Source organism: Ixodes scapularis, unplaced genomic scaffold (assembly GCF_016920785.2).
Source record: "Ixodes scapularis isolate PalLabHiFi unplaced genomic scaffold, ASM1692078v2 PGA_scaffold44__24_contigs__length_19508400, whole genome shotgun sequence".
NCBI lineage: Eukaryota > Metazoa > Arthropoda > Arachnida > Ixodida > Ixodidae > Ixodes > Ixodes scapularis.
Window position 1 is genome coordinate 3,010,610 of NW_024609873.1, and position 13,385 is coordinate 3,023,994.

Below are 13,385 nucleotides of genomic sequence, written 5' to 3' on the forward strand. Positions count from 1 at the left end.
AACTGGATACAGTTTTGATGCGACTTGCTCAGGCTGGACTTCAACTCAAGAGGTGCAAGTTACGTTTTGCAGTGGAACAAGTTGTATACCTCGGATACATCATCGATACTGCCGGGATACACCCGACAGAGGAGAAACTGAAAGCGACCAAAGAGATGCCCGAACCAACATGCCAAACAATGCTGCAGTCGTTTCTTCGTCTTCTAGCGTTTTTCGATCGGTTTTTGGCAAACAGGGCAACAATCACGAAAGACCTCTACATATTTCTAGAGAAAGACGTCCCCGGTGAATGGCAGGAAACAAATTGGCGAGCCTTTAGACAGTTAAAGTATGTTATTGCACAGCGTGCAGTTCTCGCACACTACGATAAAAACAAAAGCTTGAGCGTGTCATGTGACGCAACCCTCTACGGCATCGAGGCAGTATTAGCTCAGCTAGATTCAGATAGAAACAAAACACCGATCGTCTTTACATCAAGAATGCTCATTAAGGTCGAAAAGGATTTCTTCTAACTGGATTGTGAGGGGCTGGCTACTATCTTTGCCATACACCGTTTTCATCACTACGTCGCAAGGCGTCACGTGAAAAGAATTACTCCCAATTGGATCGTAAAAGGCTGGCTATTATATTCGCCATGGACCGTTTTCATCGCTACGTTGCGGCGCATCACGTGACCATAACGACTGACCACCAACCACTGTTGGGCCTCATAGGACAGGAGTCCCCAGTACCGACAGTGCTTTCACCAAGTAGGACATGCTGGTGTGTTAAGCTGGGAGCCTATGATTATAACCTAATCTCTAGACCAGGAAAGCGAAATTAAAACGCTGATGCTTTAGGCAGACTACCATTGCCCGAGACTGACAATGAGCAACATCCTTCAGGCAACGTACTGATGTTAGAAGCCCCGACGAAACCTCCCATGACTGAAAAGGAACTGGCCGACAACACAGCAGTGGATCCCATTCTTGCTGAGGTTTTCCGAACGGTCAAACACGGTGAAGTGAAAAAGCTGGAGCGTAGCGCAAGAAGCTGCATCAAGCAAGTGGAACCTTGGCCTACATCAGACTACCGAGTAAACCTAGAGCAGTGCTGTTGCACCAATGCCTGTTTATCTCCATGCTGATACGCACTAGAAAGAAATGGAGGTGCATCCTGGTTGCAGAGGGCAGCTGCAGCCTTGTAGGATGGCAGCGTTGAGCAGAGGTGCAGCACAACTGCCATGAGCTCTCCCACATACTCTGTAATGAGACATTCAAAGCAATTAAAAAATCTGCACCAGCCACGTACAAATATGAGCACGGGCATATACCATAGGTGCAGTCAGTCTTGCGCTTAGCAACAGTGGGTCCTTTCTTTGCTTTTGGATACTTGATGACCCACATCTTCTCTCCTTTCTTGGTCACCGCTTGGGGCCTTCCCGCATTTTCGTTGTAATGGAGGGCAGCGAGGTAGGTCCTGTACAAGATATGCATGACAAAAAAACACCTAAACAGGAAATAACCAAATTTCTTACACACCTGGCCTTCATGCTTCGGAAGCTGAAGTGGACCTGCTTCGGCGCAAACTGCAACAGAGTACTATGAAAGCACTCTGTTGCAAATGTCTGCGCCGATGTGGACAGTCGAGGAATGTCGCGAAGCAGGTGAGTGGAGAGCACGATCTCCACCAGCTTCTGGTGCGCAGGGGACCCTACAACAAGAACGTGGGACATAGTGCAATGCAGAAAGCGTATTTCAAGCCTCACAAAAATAAAAATCTGTCCTTACCTTCTGCTAGCCACTTTTTCTCTAGCTCCTCATGCTCACACTCTGGGAAGAGAGGGTCAGCGTGGGTATGCACACCCACTACGTGTGCCACCAGAGACTTCCATTTTGGCAGGATGAGGTCCTGGTTGTCGACACTTGACCCAGCACACCAGTACAGATGGTTCACCACTGCCCTTGTCCAAGACCCGAGCTCCTCTAAATGCCGTGACTTGGCAGCTGCAGCCAGCTTTTTCTTGATGCCTGAAGTGAAATGTTGTAAACAAGGTAAACATGATGCATGCAGGGCACCTTTGGAAAGCCAACAGGCTCTTTTGAAACTCCAGTGCCAGCTGGAACCTGTCACGCATACTTCAATCTCTTTTTTACTAGCAGCAGCAACAACAAAGCGTGGCCGAAGCTGGCAGACCTTCTTTTTCTGGAAGCTGCCACAACGCCGTTCATATTTTTATGTCTAGATATACCAGGTCTTTCAGTGAAAGCTTTTAAAAATTACTGAAAATAGGTTATCTGAAAAGCAAAGAGGCAAAACAAAAACAAAGAATTTTGAAGGCTACCACCATGGTAGTAAGTAAAGTAAAAAGTAAAAAGAAGCAACCAGCTTCAAGATAGTCACCAACAAACTTTGCGCCGTAATGGGTATGGTAGGACAGGTGCGTATAGTGATATCAAATTTCGAAAATCATACCCATTACAGCGCAAAGTCTGTCGGTGAATATCTCTAAGCCAGTTGCTTCTTTTTACTTTTTGTAAATTGCTTTAGATGACCATGGTGGCAGCCTTCAAAACCCTAATTGCAACATGGCCCTAAAAATTGCGAATTAGAAATTTAAATAGCCCATTTTAGTTAGTTAGATAGCTCAATTTTATATCTTTTGCAACTCTTAACACTTCCCACGGCTGGGGAAGTTTACATTTTCCCAAAGGCTGCCTTCAGGACCACTGCCCAAGCTGGTGATAGTCTCATTGGGATAGATGGAACCTTTTTAAATCTTACCCTTCCCCACATGCCAGCAATCAAAAAGGTGGCAGATATCTGGGTGTTCTCGTCCCAGCCAAGCATTGAGCTGGGGATGCCGGTCGGTTACCAGGATGGCCACAATCAACGAGTGGGCCTCAAAAATGCTGAGGGACCTCTTGAGGCCTTCCAGCTCCATATGATAGCTGCCCCCAGTTTCATTGGACTAAAAGAAACAAACGAGGACAACATGAAGCAGCACAAACGAAACAAAATATGCCAGTTTGTACACCTCAATGTCTGAACATTGAGGTGCGTGTCTTTCCATTGCTGTGTCCAAGTCACAGTAAAGGGAAATGAGTGTAACTCACATCTCTCGATTTTGTAATTCACATTTCCACACTTTGTAATGATGATAACAAATTATTAAAAAAATTACAAGCTACATGGCCGAAAAAATGCTCAGCAGATATTTACCTAGTTGCAAGTATAACATTATATGCTTATGGCAGCATAGAATCTGGAGCACCTATAGAATTTGTGTACATACCTGGACGGTTTCAACGTGAATGACCTTGTTGTCATCGGCATCAAGCATCGTGTAGGAGCCATACTTGGCCGAGTGGCCAGGTGAGTCTGCTCTCCCGTCAGCGGCGATGGTGAGGTGCCTGCCTGCAGCAGCTGCGAACAACTCGTTCTGATGCTTGTTCCAGACCTGGTTACGAAAAATACAGGATAGGCAACTGGGCTTGAAACAGAGACCGAGTTTAAATTAGGTCACATTTTCTTTACAGAATCTACTATTATGTCTTAATGAATGTGTTTTAATGGTTCGAGGACCAAATTTGGCCTACAAGACCAACACACGAGCAGAAAGAAGGAATTTCAGCCATGGGTTACTCCTTTCCAAACCAGGAACGAAACCACTCGTTTCTGTAGTAAACAGTTTCTAGGCCCACTTTATTGTGGTCACGAGGAGCAAAGAGCACAGGGAAAACATGGGGGGGGGGGGGGGGGGTGTTTCTGTCAGTTTTTAACTTCAGAGTACCTTTTCGATTGAGGGCAGGAGAAAGGCCTTCTGGATGTTGAAGAAGGTGCCATAGGAGAAACAGACAATCCCCATGCTGGTGAGTGTTCTGAGTGTCTTCTTTACGCAGCTGCCACTGAACAGGATTGCCGCAGCCATTAGGATACTCCCCACCGGCTTCCGCTTGATGATGGGCTGGCTGCACCAGTCATTCACGTGTCCACTCCGACAAATTGAGTAGACTTGCAGGCTGCAGCCAACGACACTCTTGTCCACGTGGATCAGGGGAGCAGCACATACTTGGCACTTCCCCAGGAGAAGGTCAAGGCAAGACTCGAATACAATGAATTTCCTCTCCTTTACCAAAGATGGTGTTTCCCTCTCAAGCCTGCGACACAAAAACCAACATCATCTCAACAAACTGTCTAGGCATGATAGATGATCTCATAAATTCTTACACGACTGCATACGGACCTAACAGAGCTGTCCTCTGGTGGACAATACGTAGGGTCATCTCTTTCCAGTGGCTGCTTCCCTGATACACCCAGGTCTTCTGAATCAGAACTGCACAAAAGGGGGGTCACAAAGTGATGTCTGGGAGTTGCAGGGCCTCAGGGAACTCCTAAAACTAACACAGAAATAGGTGGAGAGGTTGTTGCCAGATGGCGTTCAGATGCTCTAGGCATTGTAGGCCCAAGACCTTTGCATACCTCTGTTCTGGATCACCACAGTTTGACGAGGAAGAGGTCTGCGGCATAATTCCAGAAAGCTCCGTCTGCACTTTCTTGTTCCTCGATGGTATACATGCTTGTGTACCTAGCAAAAAATCTAAGGCATTAGAAATGTGCTCCATTTAAATATAATGAATGGGTTTTTGACTTAAACTCTGTGTGCTAACTACACCAAGCTCTCTTTAACAAATACCAAACATCTGCACAGCTCAAACATTGAGATATATCTGACACCGCCTCCTTCTCAGTTTAACTCGCTCAAGTAGAATTCGAACAGAATTAAAATGATTCTCGTGTCAGTATATTTAGTTTACATGAATGACCGTACCTGCGTTTCTGCCGAAGCCTGTTGTCTGCGTCATCACGGACCGTGTCTCGTAACGTGACGATGCTGAAAACACAGGATGTCTAGCAGCAGTCATTGCTCTCAAGGCTGCTGTAAAGTAAACGAAAAGCAGAAATAGTCAATGATTGAGAAACAAAGGAACCTTTGTAGCAACAAAAGCGCTGTGTAGATGTCAAACGTGACAATCACTTTGCCAATATGAAGAGGCCTTTGACGGTTTTGCTCGATACAGGTGACGCAAAAGAGTATAGTCCCCCTTCGGTGTGCTTGCATACCTGTCTGGGTGCGGGCGTCGTCAGTCCATATCAGAGAGGTGGGGGAGGCCACAGGTGGACGCAGAATGGAAACCAACGCACCAAACGTACCTATGGACATATATCAATCAGCGTAAAGGTGCATGATTGAGCGACAAGAAAACTTTAGAAGCAACACAAGCACTGTGTACATGCGTCTGGTGGTTCTGCTTGAAGCAGGTGACACTACGAAGTATAGGTCCCGCTTGGAGCACCTGAGGGGGGATCGGTGGCCGAGTGGGCTAGCGCACACCAGCTCAGAGCACGTGGAGCGAAAGCTCGCGCTGCAGAACCCAAGATGCTGGGTTTTATCCCCACCCCTGCCTGTTTTGATCTGAATGAGCATCGTACCAGCGTGCGGTCGTGCATCACTAGTGCGTGATGTTCGTTAAGGACCCCAGGCTAGTGGCTGTACTGCACTGGGTAAATTTCTCATCTACAGCTGGGAGACACGTCGCCCGTTGAGGTAGACCAAGTTCTAGACTTTATAAACATACACACAACCCAATTTTTTTTTTTTTCTTGAAGCACCTGCATACCTGTCGGGGTGCAGGCTCCATTCGTCAGCGTCAAAGCAGTGGGTGAGGCCGCTGGTAGAGCCAGCCTGGAACCCAACGCTCGAGGGGCGCCTATGAACAGACATGAATCAGCATAGAAGTGCATGATCGAGACACAAAAAACCTTAGAGCAACATTAGCACTGTGTGGATGCGTCTGGCAGTTCCGCTTGAAGCAGGTGACACCACGCAGTATAGGTCCCATCGGAGTGCCTTCATACCTGTCGGGGTGCGGGCTCCATCTGTTCGTGTCGGAGCGGTCGGCGAGGCCGCAGGTGGGCAACCCAACGCTCCAGGGGCGCCTATGAACAGACATGAATCAGCATAGAAGTGCATGATCGAGACACAAAAAACCTTAGAGCAACATTAGCACTGTGTGGATGCGTCTGGCAGTTCCGCTTGAAGCAGGTGACACCACGCAGTATAGGTCCCATCGGAGTGCCTTCATACCTGTCGGGGTGCAGGCTCCATTCGTCCGCGTCAAAGCAGTGGGTGAGGCCGCTGGTAGAGGCAGCCTGGAACCCAACGCTCCAGGGGCGCCTATGAACAGACATGAATCAGCATAGAAGTGCATGATCGAGACACAAAAAACCTTAGAGCAACATTAGCACTGTGTAGATGCGTCTGGCAGTTCCGCTTGAAGCAGGTGACACCACGCAGTATAGGTCCCATCGGAGTGCCTGCATACCTGTCGGGGTGCAGGCTCCATTCGTCCGCGTCAAAGCAGTGGGTGAGGCCGCTGGTAGAGGCAGCCTGGAACCCAACGCTCGAGGGGCGCCTATGAACAGACATGAATCAGCATAGAAGTGCATGATCGAGACACAAAAAACCTTAGAGCAACATTAGCACTGTGTGGATGCATCTGGCAGTTCCGCTTGAAGCAGGTGACACCACGCAGTATAGGTCCCATCGGAGTGCCTTCATACCTGTCGGGGTGCGGGCTCCATCTGTTCGTGTCGGAGCAGTCGGCGAGGCCGCAGGTGGGCAACCCAACGCTCCAGGGGCGCCTATGAACAGACATGAATCAGCATAGAAGTGCCTGATCGAGACACAAAAAACCTTAGAGCAACATTAGCACTGTGTGGATGCGTCTGGCAGTTCCGCTTGAAGCAGGTGACACCACGCAGTATAGGTCCCATCGGAGTGCCTTCATACCTGTCGGGGTGCAGGCTCCATTCGTCCGCGTCAAGGCAGTGGGTGAGGCCGCTGGTAGAGGCAGCCTGGAACCCAACGCTCCAGGGGCGCCTATGAACAGACATGAATCAGCATAGAAGTGCATGATCGAGACACAAAAAACCTTAGAGCAACATTAGCACTGTGTAGATGCGTCTGGCAGTTCCGCTTGAAGCAGGTGACACCACGCAGTATAGGTCCCATCGGAGTGCCTGCATACCTGTCGGGGTGCAGGCTCCATTCGTCCGCGTCAAAGCAGTGGGTGAGGCCGCTGGTAGAGGCAGCCTGGAACCCAACGCTCGAGGGGCGCCTATGAACAGACATGAATCAGCATAGAAGTGCATGATCGAGACACAAAAAACCTTAGAGCAACATTAGCACTGTGTGGATGCGTCTGGCAGTTCCGCTTGAAGCAGGTGACACCACGCAGTATAGGTCCCATCGGAGTGCCTTCATACCTGTCGGGGTGCGGGCTCCATCTGTTCGTGTCGGAGCAGTCGGCGAGGCCGCAGGTGGGCAACCCAACGCTCCAGGGGCGCCTATGAACAGACATGAATCAGCATAGAAGTGCCTGATCGAGACACAAAAAACCTTAGAGCAACATTAGCACTGTGTGGATGCGTCTGGCAGTTCCGCTTGAAGCAGGTGACACCACGCAGTATAGGTCCCATCGGAGTGCCTTCATACCTGTTGGGGTGCGGGCTCCATCTGTTCGTGTCAGAGCGGTCGGCGAGGCCGCAGGTGGGCAACCCAACGCTCCAGGGGTGCCTATGAACAGACATGAATCAGCATAGAAGTGCATGATCGAGACACAAAAAACCTTAGAGCAACATTAGCACTGTGTGGATGCGTCTGGCAGTTCCGCTTGAAGCAGGTGACACCACGCAGTATAGGTCCCATCGGAGTGCCTGCATACCTGTCGGGGTGCAGGCTCCATTCGTCCGCGTCAAAGCAGTGGGTGAGGCCGCTGGTAGAGACAGCCTGGAACCCAACGCTCGAGGGGCGCCTATGAACAGACATGAATCAGCATAGAAGTGCATGATCGAGACACAAAAAACCTTAGAGCAACATTAGCACTGTGTAGATGCGTCTGGCAGTTCCGCTTGAAGCAGGTGACACCACGCAGTATAGGTCCTATCGGAGTGCCTGCATACCTGTCGGGGTGCAGGCTCCATTCGTCCGCGTCAAAGCAGTGGGTGAGGCCGCTGGTAGAGGCAGCCTGGAACCCAACGCTCGAGGGGCGCCTATGAACAGACATGAATCAGCATAGAAGTGCATGATCGAGACACAAAAAACCTTAGAGCAACATTAGCACTGTGTGGATGCGTCTGGCAGTTCCGCTTGAAGCAGGTGACACCACGCAGTATAGGTCCCATCGGAGTGCCTTCATACCTGTCGGGGTGCGGGCTCCATCTGTTCGTGTCGGAGCAGTCGGCGAGGCCGCAGGTGGGCAACCCAACGCTCCAGGGGCGCCTATGAACAGACATGAATCAGCATAGAAGTGCATGATCGAGACACAAAAAACCTTAGAGCAACATTAGCACTGTGTGGATGCGTCTGGCAGTTCCGCTTGAAGCAGGTGACACCAGGCAGTATAGGTCCCATCGGAGTGCCTTCATACCTGTTGGGGTGCGGGCTCCATCTGTTCGTGTCGGAGCGGTCGGCGAGGCCGCAGGTGGGCAACCCAACGCTCTAGGGGTGCCTATGAACAGACATGAATCAGCATAGAAGTGCATGATCGGGACACAAAAAACCTTAGAGCAACATTAGCACTGTGTGGATGCGTCTGGCAGTTCCGCTTGAAGCAGGTGACACCACGCAGTATAGGTCCCATCGGAGTACCTTCATACCTGTCGGGGTGCGGGCTCCATCTGTTCGTGTCGGAGCGGTCGGCGAGGCCGCAGGTGGGCAACCCAACGCTCCAGGGGCGCCTATGAACAGACATGAATCAGCATAGAAGTGCATGATCGAGACACAAAAAACCTTAGAGCAACATTAGCACTGTGTGGATGCGTCTGGCAGTTCCGCTTGAAGCAGGTGACACCACGCAGTATAGGTCCCATCGGAGTGCCTTCATACCTGTTGGGGTGCGGGCTCCATCTGTTCGTGTCGGAGCGGTCGGCGAGGCCGCAGGTGGGCAACCCAACGCTCCAGGGGTGCCTATGAACAGACATGAATCAGCATAGAAGTGCATGATCGAGACACAAAAAACCTTAGAGCAACATTAGCACTGTGTGGATGCGTCTGGCAGTTCCGCTTGAAGCAGGTGACACCACGCAGTATAGGTCCCATCGGAGTGCCTTCATACCTGTCGGGGTGCGGGCTCCATCTGTTCGTGTCGGAGCGGTCGGCGAGGCCGCAGGTGGGCAACCCAACGCTCCAGGGGCGCCTATGAACAGACATGAATCAGCATAGAAGTGCATGATCGAGACACAAAAAGCCTTAGAGCAACATTAGCACTGTGTGGATGCGTCTGGCAGTTCCGCTTGAAGCAGGTGACACCACGCAGTATAGGTCCCATTGGAGTGCCTGCATACCTGTAAAGGTGCTGGCACTGTCTGTCCGCGTTATTGCAGTGGGGGAGGCCGCAGGTGCAACCAGCCGACATGCCAACACACTTGGAGTCACTGGAGAGATGCAAGAGAGAAGACGGAAGAATGTTAAGGGGGTGTTATTGCTTTTGGCCCAGGAGTATGGGCCCACTGGTGCAGCACTCACAGCCCACACATTGTTACGTTAAAAGACATTCAAGTTACGTCAATAACCTTACCTGTTCTAACGGCTGTTTCTTCTAGCTCGTTTGTAGGCTCCCAACATGTGTCTGCACCTCCGACCAGGAAGTTGGTGGAATCACGCAGAGGTGCCTGATGCTCAGGGGAAAATAGCATATGATTTACTGGCCATTAAGAAAAATAAAGTGCATGGAAATTTAGAGAGGTGGATGGTTGTCGTTGCAGATACGCTCTACACTGTAGGTAGGAAATCCAGCCAGTGCAGTACTACCGCTACCCCGGGGTTTTGAAGGGACGTCACATACTACTGATATACTACCGCATGCCAGCACAATGTTTATCCAAGTTAAGACTGGTAAGGTAGGGGTCGAACCCTAGATCCTTGAATTGCTGCAGTGCGTGCGTTCGATCCGGCGCTCTAACCCACCTTGCCAAAGCTCTTCGATGATGAGCGGAACGGCTTGAAAAAGAAAGCACGATCGGCCACGGCTGAACCGCATGAAAGCGATTTGGCGAGCGATGAGCTAGGCTATCGCTGGTCGCTGTCGCCTGTCGCAGTGTTCGGTTCTAAATTCCCTGAACACTTTGGTCATCGCCTGGAGGTCGCTGCGTGCGATTTGCCTCGGCGAGTGACAAACTGAGCAACAGGTCTCCTGGAAAATCGCTCACATGCTGGATGAAACAGACAAGCATAAACCGCATGAAAGCGACTTGGCAAGTGACGAGACAAGCAACGGCGACCCGCTTCGCTGTTGCTCGGTCGGTCGCGCGAGGAGGCAAACCGCATGAAAGCGACGGGGGCAAGTGGCCAGGACGGTGAGCGACGTTTTCTAGAAGAGTAAAGCTATACGCACTATGTCGTGCACCTCGATCGGAAATGGCTATAAACACTACGCAGAGAGCTGATGCCATCATGTCATTTGGGTCACCCTTTTCGGACGGCGTGTGTTTAACCGAACCTTACCCCCCTTGCCTGCGTTCAAGCCGCTTCGCGGCGACACTGTGCGGCTGCTAATTGCAAAACTTAACCTGTACACGCCGCTTCGCGGCGTCCAGCCGGCAACCCAAGCCCCGCTGTCCCCTCCTGCACCTCCGGAAAGCGAGTCCCATACCATTCAGTTCTGCAAAATTTCGTAAATATCAATCCTTATCTTTTTTTTTTTTTTTTTTTCAGTGTTATTTGTAGTAAAGAAATGTCTTAAACATCGTTAATGCCCTACAAAAAAAAATAGTGATAAAAAAAAAAAAAAACTAAGGAAACGTCGCCCTCATTGGGGATCGAACCGCGGACCGCTGCGTATAAAGCAGACACCTTACTATCATGCTACGCCACCTCTTTGGAAACTCGCCGCTGATACGAGCTTCGCGTAGTGCGTAGGGCCATTTCCAGTCAAGGTGCACGACGTAGTGCGTATAGCTTTACTCTTTCCAGTAATCTAAGAACCGAGCGATGCGACTGGCGACAGTGAGAAATCTCCGTCGCTCGTCGCAGACTCTCGACGCCGTCGCTCGTCTCGTCACTCGCTAAATCGCTTACATGCGGTTCGGCTTTCATTGCAGAACTCGGAAATACTCGACAGACAACATGCTCCCTTACCACTCTGCGTCGCTTGTCAAGGGGTTCGCTGCGCTCGCCAGATCTCCGCTTCTTTGAAAATAAACGGGGCAAAACTCCTGGTTTGAGTTGTACGTTCCTCACCGGGAAGCCCAAGGACTCCATCACCCTGGGGCTTCGCACGTAGTCCTCATCACGAAAGTGATAGGAACACAAGCGATCACTCGTAGTTGGAAGCCACGCCGGGGAGGACGGTCGTGCGAGCCGGATCCAAAGCGCACGAAGTTGTTCGTCCTTTGGGAACTGGTGAATAGGTTTTCCGCACCGAATCAGGAGGTTGCCGCAGTCCTCTACCGCACAGTGCCGCACCATCTCGGCATTAGAACGCGACAGGATGATCTAAGCGTTCTAGAGACCGAGGTACGCAAGCGATCGGGCCACCACAACTCAATGCAACGAGTCCACCGTCGCCATCGTCGGGAAAATGGCGAAGGGGTGAAGGCAGAGCAGGCAGCGAAGGCTTGATAATTGCGTTCAGAACTAGAGAAGAGGCGTAGTGAGCCGTACTTCCGCAGAGCGGCGCTGCTCCGTTCTTCCAGGAGACAACCCGTGAGACGACCTAGGTCACTTCCCGGCAATGTACCTAGACGGACATTCCAAACGAGGCGTTCGCGACAAACACCAGGTGCTGTTTGGGAATCGTTTAATTCGTTCTAAAATTCGTTTTCGTGACTTTTTTAACAAGATATTGGTGTGTTCGATGTGATACTGCTCCTTTGAACACATATAGACCATAAAATAGGCGCCAAAATTTCGTTGTAGTATCCCTTTAAGGGTGGCGAGAGTCAACTTACCGCGCCATCAGCAGCCTCGGCAGCACCGCCTTTGCCATCGTCTTCCGGCTCTTCGGTATCCGTCGGGCTGGACAAGCGGGATGAGGCGACGTGACGACCGGGACGCACAGAACCAGACCCCGAGAGACCACACTCAATGAAAAGCTATAGCTTCTGGGATGAACCGGCCGCTTCTATCGCACGGCACCCGTCTCAGGATAACGCAATCCGGAACAAACACTAGCCTTAAAGGGATACTACAACGAAATTTCGGCGCTCATTTTTTGGTCTATATGTGTTCAAAAGAGCAGTATCACATGGAACATACCAATATCTTGTTAAAAAAGTCTCAAAAAGGAATTTTAAAACGAATTAAACGATTAGCAAAGAGCACCTGGTGGATGTCGCTAACGTCTCGCTCGTAATGCCCGTCTAGGAACCTTGACAGCTAGTGACGGTGAGTGTCTCGTCTCCGGCCACGACGAGAGAAGGTGGGAAGGAGGAACTCCCCTTTTCCCGAGAATCCCTTTTGTGTGTCGCAGAAGTCGCTATTGTCCCCCTAGAAGATTATAGAAGAATAACTTGTCACTCAAAATTCGTACGAAAGCAGCCGTTTCGGTGGCTGGAACGACTAGGCCATCCCCTCGACGTCAGCCTCGCCGTAGCTTTGCTCGTCTTGAGACGACCTACGCCACGATTGCGTTGGATGTCACGTGCTCTAAGCTGGGCCTTCTCCGAGCGCTTGACAGAGTGGGCCGTTTATAACGAAAAATACAGCCACCAGGATCAAAATACAAACGTGCGATTGTCATTTACGGATATTGTGGATCATATTCAACCTATTTTTTAACACGACGGGAATATTTCAAATTTCGTTGAAGTATCCCTTTAACAATATGCTGATGACCCAAACGAACCTATGAACAACATTTTCTAGTATTAAACGCTTCGACGCTATTCATATCCGACCGACTTTACTTTGTCACTATCCATCGGGATTCTGTTGATTTAGCGAAAATTACAGGAATCTCAAGAAATGGCATTTATACAACGTCACACTTTTTGAGTGTCCACTTGACGAGATACTTATCAAAGTTCAGCTTTGCCTCCACAATCGTGTTGTAATACAAACTGGCAACGAAACAAACGACATGATCTACTGAAATATCTCCCTTTTTTTATATTTCAATTGTCGAGAAAAAGCAAAAAGCAAAAAAACAAATGGCCAAAGCAGTTTACAGTGAAAGACAGAAAGGGCGGTACCACTTCCCCACATTAAGGTGAGTTTTACAATAATACCAAACGTGATTTCTTCACTCCCTGCACGAAACCTTTGGGAGAAAACCAAGAGCGTCAAACACTGGGACTCCGCGGGGCTTTGGAGGGACTGCCCGCCAGCGGCCGGTGGTGATGGG

General features: G+C 50.1%; 2 protein-coding genes across 2 annotated transcripts in view; both read right to left on the reverse strand.

Moving 5' to 3' along the window:
* Nucleotides 1-13,385, reverse strand: part of LOC121837511 (polycomb group protein Psc-like) — a 94,559-nt gene that overhangs the window by 29,414 nt on the left and 51,760 nt on the right. The window contains exon 7 of the mRNA XM_042293111.1: nucleotides 11,992-12,058. Within this exon, the coding sequence (XP_042149045.1) occupies nucleotides 11,992-12,058 (67 nt within the window). The remainder of the gene's footprint in view (nucleotides 1-11,991; nucleotides 12,059-13,385) is intronic.
* Nucleotides 743-5,385, reverse strand: LOC121837512. The gene is made up of 11 exons (XM_042293114.1): nucleotides 5,104-5,385; nucleotides 4,811-4,918; nucleotides 4,462-4,567; nucleotides 4,226-4,315; nucleotides 3,773-4,139; nucleotides 3,275-3,439; nucleotides 2,764-2,950; nucleotides 1,770-2,009; nucleotides 1,521-1,692; nucleotides 1,313-1,458; nucleotides 743-1,241 (listed from the first exon to the last, which is right to left on the reverse strand). The coding sequence occupies exons 1-11, from the start codon at nucleotides 5,201-5,203 to the stop codon at nucleotides 1,069-1,071; spliced, it is 1,854 nt and encodes a 617-aa protein (XP_042149048.1). The 5' UTR covers nucleotides 5,204-5,385; the 3' UTR covers nucleotides 743-1,068.